Source organism: Camelina sativa, chromosome 16 (genome assembly GCF_000633955.1).
Source record: "Camelina sativa cultivar DH55 chromosome 16, Cs, whole genome shotgun sequence".
In the NCBI taxonomy this organism is placed as follows: Eukaryota; Viridiplantae; Streptophyta; class Magnoliopsida; order Brassicales; family Brassicaceae; genus Camelina; species Camelina sativa.
Genome location: NC_025700.1, coordinates 7,560,917 through 7,569,908, shown reverse-complemented (window position 1 = coordinate 7,569,908; position 8,992 = coordinate 7,560,917). Strand labels below are relative to the sequence as shown.

The 8,992-nt window shown below is 35.6% G+C and overlaps 1 protein-coding gene across 1 annotated transcript; it reads right to left on the bottom strand.

Annotated features, from left to right (window-relative positions):
* On the bottom strand, positions 1,952–8,642 carry LOC104750108 (AP-1 complex subunit gamma-2; the record flags this gene model as incomplete). The annotated part of the gene is given in 18 exon segments (XM_010471855.2): positions 1,952–2,281; positions 2,400–2,498; positions 2,802–2,977; positions 3,077–3,304; positions 3,584–3,834; positions 3,947–4,051; positions 4,247–4,374; positions 4,786–4,881; positions 4,974–5,096; positions 5,259–5,313; positions 5,502–5,665; positions 5,915–6,005; positions 6,356–6,510; positions 6,831–7,010; positions 7,346–7,519; positions 7,728–7,869; positions 7,991–8,293; positions 8,587–8,642. Coding segments are annotated over 18 exon segments (2,598 nt in total). The 3' UTR covers positions 1,952–2,185.

Below are 8,992 nucleotides of genomic sequence, written 5' to 3'. Positions count from 1 at the left end.
TCTCTCTCTCTCTTTTTCGTACAATAAGTATAAATTGTACTAAGAATTTTCGTAGTCTGACATTATCAATTCTTAGATTTTATTTTTCTCTTCGTTGGCAAAAAAAAAATAAATAAAAATATTATTTTTATAATAATATTGGTATTGAAACAGTGTGTATGTCTTGTTTCTGACATAGTGACATATTACGTTGTTTTAACGGTACTTGTGTTAAAATTTTGCAGATTCCATGTCTTGAACAAAAGTATCACGTAAAATTTATAAATTGAAAAAGGTAATATAATCTATAAAACATATAATTCTATCTTGGAATGGAATTTATAATGTTTTACTTAGTTAGACTATAACCGAGGTTTTTCTACTTTATTTCATCACCCTTCGTTTTGTATACATAATTACATACTTCATTTGGTCAAGAAACCAGTCTCTTATAATTATCACAAAAACGTGAGAAAATGGTATGCTGATTAGTTAAGAGGTAAGAAAATTTAGAAATACAAATTATTTTACATTCAACCCCATTTCAGAGAAATCATTAGACTTAAAATCTGGAGAAACTAATCTGATTTAAGGTATAGAAATATAATCCACACATTTTTTAAGGTATCAAGGACTTCTTTTATTTTGTTTTGTTTTAGCATAGCTACAATTAGTGTTTGAAAATGAAATTGCTATTAGTTTGGTGAATATGTTTATGTTATAAACCAGAAAACTAAATCAAATGATTGCGGTATTTACATATTGTTGTAAATGTTCAAGAAAATGGGCTAGTCGGCTAATATAGCACGTTGGGACGGCATTGTAAATGTAAACACAACCTAAACAGCAGTGTGCATAGTATATATGGGGTTTAGGTAGGCGTCTCTATCCGTCACATACAATATTTGTTGAAAACTAAAACTTTTGTCTATCTATTTATTTTGAGTTTGATTTTCAGTTATTATACGGATTTAGAATATTTTAACAATTAATTAAAAAATAGAAGTTAAAGAAAGTGTATGATTATTACAAAGCAAGAGAAAAAAAATGAAGGAATTTCGTGTCTTGATTAACCAAATATAACCTTTTTTCTCAAGAAGTAACTATGGTTTTTAATGCATCTCATAAGATTTTAATTTATCAATCTTGGTTGTACAGATCATAATATTATACTATAGTATATAAATGTAATATACTGATTTAAAAAGTAAACCGTGCAAATTGTCTATGTTCCATTCAAGCGTTACATCCACCAGTCGTGGTTAAACGTTTCGTGCCCAACCCCGTCTTTTTAACTTTGACGATTGAGGTCAGCCGACACATTTGTATAAAAGACATACTGTTAATTTGGTCACAGGCGATTTTGCAGTACTATCGGGTTCTCGTCCGTAATCCACGATTCCACTAACCAACCTATAAGATCCAGCGATAGAAGTATCTTCTTAATTAACACCAAAAACATTTGAGGTCAAATGCTAAGGACCTAAGGAGATGGTTTTGGTAATATCTCAATTAAGAGTTATCACTACGGTAATTCTCCAAATTTTGAATACCAACTATTTATTACTGCCATGCAAAATTAGTATTTATGAATGTTTTCTGAGAAGTATCATATTGTCTTCTTTACGTATTTTCATTTTAGGACTCTTAAGTAAATGAGTCCATGATACAATATGAGAAGTATCATATTGTCTTCTTTACGTATTTTCATTTTAGGACTCTTAAGTAAATGAGTCCATGATCCTCTTAAGTAAATGAGTCCATGATCCCTCGCTAACATGAGAAATCCACTAATCAAATTAATCTAGACAACAACATCAAATCATATGAACGTATGGACTACATACTGTATTTCATTCAAAACTCAAACCTTCATCCATAGATTCCCAATTTCGACATAATCATTACAAAGGAAACAAACCCTCCAAACATTTTTGTGATTTTTTTCTTTCTAAATGACAAGTTCCACTAATAATGATGAAACAGAGGTCGAAGCAGCGAAGAAAATAACATTTGACAAGACACATTCTCATAACTCGAAGTCAAACTATCATCAAAAAGATATCTCTTTAAACCCAAATTTCACACAAAGCCACAACGAATACACACACAAACGTTCTATGACGAACTTTGTTTTAGTCTATGGGAAGTGATGATATAGAAAATTAGGAATATGTATATGAATCTTGGAATACCTGAAAAATTCTCATAACCCACGTGGGAAATTGTTGATTTGTCCTTCTTCCAATACATCTTTGCCATTAATTTTGTAACCTACCCTCATCCTCATCACAATGGGTTTCTGAAACGGTGAAACAACAGCAATTATTCTGAGAGTTCGGCGGTCTCGGTTTCACAGCAGATCGAGGGTTGTGCTAAATGTTATACAAATCTGGTCAGAGGAATAAAGGGAATAATACCTTTCCCTGTTGGCTATTTGTAACTCTCATAGTTTGTTTGATGCTTCCGTTGGCTGGAAGAGAGTTGCTGCTAGCGGGATCCAGGTGAAGTTGTAGAAACTGCAATGTGTGTGATTATCAATATTAGGAATATACTAGAACATCGTCAACAAAACTTCAGAAACCAGATCGTTTCGAAATCTTAGATCAAACTAAGAAATCATATCATGGAAACTTAGACAGACACGAATCTTAATCCAAAACAGTTCCAAGTTATGAACTTTAAGTCTAAAGCTTCAATTTATCATGGCGGTGAAGCCCATGGCAGCTTTTTGTTTTGGAAATATTTTCTGGAGTAAACTATGAAGCGAAAGGCTTATAACACACACACACACACAAAAAAAAACAAGTTTGAGACCTGACCTTTGGAACTGCAGCCTGGAATAGAAAATCTGTGTACACGTTAGGAGAAAGATTTGTGAAATTGCCCACAATATTTGTCGTTTGAGGGTTTTCTGGTTTCTTTGTGAAGTTGAACTCAATCTTCAAGGAGCTGCTTTCAAAAGCAACAATGGACGGATATGCTGGACTCTTGTCCTCTGTGAAGGAAATAGATGCCAACATCACATTCTAAAAACACGGAAACTGAGGGAAAATTGTGCACAGTAACTTTTCAATGCTTAACATCGTATCTTTACCGTTCTTTGGTGGGGTGGAGCCAAATCCGTCCAATAAATCCATCATAGAAGAAGGCGCAGTGGGAGAAGTTGATGAAATTGTATCCATGGATGCTATTGGAGCATTGTTATCTTGCATAAATAACAAGTCTCCATTCGTCGAGCCATTTTGCACAGGGGAAGGAGTTCCGATTGACAACAGATCCAAAAGAATATCCGCTCCAGCTTGCGATGGTTGCATACCTGAAACTGATAGACGCAGGGGTAAACAATAAGCTCAAAGATTTAGACATTAAGATGCAACTTCACAACTGAACATCCCAATCATTTTACAAAACGTAACACTATATATCGGCTAAAGAAACGTATATGAATTATGTTCCAACTAAGACTCCAAGAAGATATGCTATACAGACGGTTATCATTATCAGTTGCCATACCAGATCTCTGACCCGACAGATGCTATGCTTTAAGTTATTTTTTTGTTCCAACTGGTGGAGTGGTATAGTATAAGTTTGGAAATCTAACCAGGTTGTGCTGAAGGCTGCGTTATATCAACACCAAGAAGATCTTGAAGAAAGTTGTCACCAGAGGAGGTTGGTGCAGGAGTATCATCAGAACTCAGGTCAAGTAAATCAACAAGAGGAGCTTTAGCAACACCATTCGGAATACTAAACGAAGATTTTCCGGAAGTTGACACAGATGCAGGTAAAGAACCAGCTCTCCTTCCACTAAATGTTGCCTCATCAAGGACAGGCATTCTTTCAAGCAAGGTAGATCTGCATGTATATAGATCGATTGTGTTGAATAATTTAGTAGATATTGATCCATGGAACCTTCTCATCCAAAATCGATGAGAACAGATATGTTCAGTATCATCGAAAGAATTACCTTATATTCTGATGCTTTTGAATAACTGAACTAAACTCCATAGATCTTTGTTGCAGTTCTAAGACAAAGCTACCTTTGTTCTGTCCTATAATACTTTTAACCCTCCTGTAAACAAATACAAGAAGCCTATCACTGATGAGAAGTAGCATGGACTAATTTTCACTGCCACCTAATTTTTAAGAAAAAAGTTTACAGGGACGTGAAAAGACTTCAGGCATGATTATACTTTATAACCCTAGTAACCAAAAACTCTGGAATCAACTGAGTAGACATAATAAAGGTAGGTAGGAGTTGGCATACTCTGAACAAGAAGGAAAACGAGATGAGATCTTTAACAGAGCAATGAGTGCCATTGCCTTAGTTGTGACATCCGAAGTATGATGCTTAATAGCAGTCTCGATAACATCCACTGCATCTGATTCTGTTACCTAATTACAGAAGCTTGAGAACTCAAATTAGTATCTATCCATCTAATATCTACATTGAACAAACAAGTCTTTAGCATGTAAAGATGATCATTCAAAAAGTCGCGGGCAGAAAATTTCAGCAATAAATCTATTTGACTGGGTAATCAAATAGTAAGGAATAATAACCCGCATAAGACACAGAGAATAACAACTGAAACCATTTTCCTTTTATCAACCAGAGAACTAGCCGGCGCAGAAAATCCACAAAACGGAGATTAGTTAATATTTTCTAGGGTGTGAGGATCCCAAGCAAATCAGTGAAGGACAAAAATGTTACAAGACAAAAAAAAAAAATCAAGAAAGAGATCCCGTAACTGCACCTCCAGTATCAGTCACAAAAATAAGCCCTTCGTGCAGGATGATAGTACTCACCGTTATTGGATCTTCTAAGTCAAGCATTCCAGAATTGTTTACCAACAGATCAGCATATTCTCCTATGCACCATATTGCAACCCGCACAAGAGTTTCCTGTACCAAATATCACAAATGATCCTCTTACTCCTAAGTTACAAGATACTACAATTTAGGAAACGCCTGACCAAAGAAAAATGTCATCCAACCTGTTCACAAGATGTATGTAATGCTCTGTACAAAGCCCTGACAGTGTACCCATGGAGATGAGGGGCATTTGTTATTACAACAATCAACGCGTGCCATACATCCTCTTTCACATAAGTTCCAGCCTACATGTCTCAAATTAATCAAGATTAGAAGTCTCAAATTAAGATCTACTTATTTTCATATGAAGTAAAGAGTTTGTTTTTAGTTAAAGAAGCCTGCATATCAATTGATACTGATAAATGTATGGAGAAATTGTAATTCACGACCTGGGTTAAAAAGTATACCTCAGATAGAACCTTTAGCATTTGATCAATGTACCAGATTTTCTCTGGAGCAAACCTAGTCAGAAAGGAAATACAATCAGGTCTGAAGGACACCATTCATCCAGGCCAGCATTCTGATAAAATTCAGGGATTACTTTTGATTTAGCTTTACTCAGATCTTTGTTACAAATTAAAATGTTCAGTTACCATCTACCAGATAAATGAAATATCAGTACATGCTGGCTGAAAAGTCGTGAAACTTACTTTTCAACAATGGAGCATATTTTTGCAGCAAGATCTCCCTTAAAATCTTGTTCGCTTACTTCCAAATATTCTATAAGCTCCTTTGCTAGCGGCTTCACGTTATTCTCATTCACCAGAAGGTAAATAAGTTCAAGTGCCCTTTTCTGAATTGAAGCATCTGAATCCTAAACCAGAAGATATTTTAGAACACTTTTTCCATTTAATAAAGAGTGATCTCAGACTACCTAAATAGAATTGGATGGTTACATGTAAAAAAATATATTCAGTGACTATAGTAAAACACCAAGCCGGGAAGCATGTTATGGCTCAGCGGTTAAATTGAATTCCGTAACCAGTAAAACAGTGGACTAAAAATCATCTGGTAAGTCAATAAGATACAACCAACAGAGAAAGTGTAACACCATATAAAATACCTTAACACACTCCAGGATTGTAGCTCTGTGTCTCTGAACCGCTTGGGAATCAACAGTTAAGGCTCTCATCAGCATGTTTAATGCTACGTATCTGAGAAAGCAAAGCTAAGGTTTATCGTTTTTGGAAGGTGGTCAATGGAGAGACAAGAAAGGCATCAGGTGCAGTGTGTTATCAATTGCCACAAAATATCTTCCACATCCATACACAATACTGTCAAAACATGTCAGGTTTGGTTTATTTTATCTTTATAAGAGTTGCTGCTTCAAGCAGAAAAAAAAAAACAAAAAAAAAAGAATCACGGAAAACTAGACATATTTGAGTGAATCAATAATTATCGGTATTCTAGCAAATAAAAATTGAAAGATTACTGTTGATCAATAGTAAGATGTCAAGAGATAAGGTTACAGAAAACTCAAACAATGGTGGTACTCGATAAAAACCTGATGTTATTATCTCGGTTGGACAAGAATTTTCCTAAGATATTGATTGCAAGGACTCGTAAGCCACCGTTTTCTTCAATGCTCATTATCGTTTGAACGCATTCGTATAGGATAGCGTTGCCTGCATTTTTGTTCGACTCGGTTTTTGATGCCACCTAAGACATAAAAAATCAAGTTGGGAATCAAAACGATTTTTTGTGATTATGATTCTCACTGCTCTAGATCAAAAATTTTTTTTAATGCAAGTGTAACAGAGATCCTTCTAGCAAAATCCATGAAGGTGAGAAAAAGGCTTCATTTGTTACCTTTATTGATTTTGGAAAATCAGAAAGAGCAAAACATTATGAAAATAACATAAAGGAAGCTTTTGAAAAGCAAATAAAGGATCACAAAGACAGCAATACATGAAAACCCAGGTCATTCAAGCCAGGAAAAGACTTGAAAAAAAAAACTTGAAAGACTAAGTACAACAAACCTGAGCAAGTATATCATTCATACAGTCACTAGCATCTGCATCCCCTTGGCCCAAAACACGCAACAGTCTGAGCAATCTGATGTGAAGAAATGGATCCATAATTCCAGCAACATCATACTCTGGTGAATATGGACTGTTTGCAATATCTCTCAGGGTTTTAACCAAGCCCTCTGTGCATTTCTGTCAATCAGATAAGGAAACCGCTAATTTTCCATCATGTCAAGCAAAAGAATGATTGAAACAAATCAGTTCAGCATGTAAGTAAATTATGTAAGGGTCGCAGGAAAACCATGAATCCAAAGAGAAAAAAATGGGGATGCATGGATGATATAGATTCCAGAAAGAAGGATAATGAAACTATGAGACAGTAGGAGGCTAGGAGTTACAAAGAGAAGTCTAATGAACAGATATAGAGCTACTTTTAAATTCTCCAAGAGAGAAGGAGAGTGCACACTACAACATACAAGGCAGCCTAATATTCTTTTAACCAAATAGAAAGGATATCAGCAGTTTACCTTACGGAAATATTCAAGGGCTTCGGAACTGACATTACAGATCTCCGTGCAAAGGTGAACTCCCGTAATGAGAACACCATGATGCTTTTCTTTGAGTAAAGCAGCACCAGGATTAATAAAGTTCTCAGAAAGATCAGGAACTTTTCTGATGATCCTTATGGCGCAAAGAGCTGCCTAAATAAAGAAAAAAGTTAACGAATGAAAAGTTCATCTGTTGTGCTCGTCAATGGATACAAAAATAACAGAAGTAAAGTTAAGATTCATGAAAATGAATGCATAGCTCTTAAATTACTGCTTTATTTAGTTAAAACATGCAAGTCAACTTAGCTTCTAAACTTCTGTTATCTGAACAGGTACAATTACGGTAGGAGAAAGCACTCACTTTCTTGCGTATATTTGGATCACGAAATTGAAGCAATCTTTCAACTTCAGGGGCGAGATCACGAGCCATTTCTGCTGAACAAATATTTCCTAAAGCACAGAGAGCAAGCCCCACAATGTATTGGTTTGTGTGATTCAGATCTCTAGACGTGAGTCAAGGTTCTCACAATATCAATTTAAAAATTTGTACGAAGCTGCCAGCAAAAAATTTAAAAACTAAAAAAAAAAGAATCAAATTCGAAAAAATTCCACCAAAAAGGATACTGCTTCAGGGAGTTGGTGACAAGCATTAGCACTTCTTGCCTTTCATCAAGAAGCAACATCAATCCAAGATAACCAATCCTCTTCTCAGGAAACCCAGGAGAAGCAATTAACTTCAAGCACTCCATCTGCCCGAAATGAGTTGGATAACCAAGCATGTGAATGAACATGAGCTTTGCTAGATCCCTGTGTCTGTAGTCCTGGTCATTTTCATTAATAGAAGCACGGATTGCAGCACATTCTTTCCTTACAACAGCACGTTCCTCAGCAGCAGTTTTACTTGCACGTATAGCCCGAATCATGTCGCTGCAAACATCAACAAATGATGAATCCAAGCAAAGTAAACTGTATTACTGTAACACTAGCACAAAGCTTAAGAGGATTTGATTATACAATTACAACATGCCTAATCTCTCACTTCCATAATCCACCAATACAATTTCATTTTCCGAATTGAATTTTGCCGACAAATATACAGATTCGCCAGTAGAAAACTTAAAGAATCAAAGCTACATTTACGGATTTAGAAATCAAAAACGCAACACTGGAAGTATCGCATATTACTATAGTTAGAGATCGGAAGCAAAGTGAATCCTAACCTGAGACGCGTCCCGGAAGAGAAAGGATTCATGATTGTTGTTGTATCCACGCCGGAATGGTAAGCTGATGAAAATCAGATCCAGGGACGATTTGTGCGAGAAAAATGGATCAACAGATTCGAAAAATCATAGATCTAAGAAGCTCTCATTTCCCAGATCTGAGAGTTTCGAAATTCACTTGATCGCTCTCTCTCTAGTCTCTTCCACTGTCGATGAAAAGATGAACAACATGAGAATGAGAGAGAGGTCTATGTGTGTGTGTGTGTTTTTTTTTTTTTTCTTCTTCATTAAAGGTTAACGGAATATTTCTAACGGAGTTGCGGGAGTTTAAACGGAACACTTTTAACGGTAACGATCAATACTTAGAAGCCTCTCGTAAGCCTCTCGTTGACTTAGAAGGTTAGAT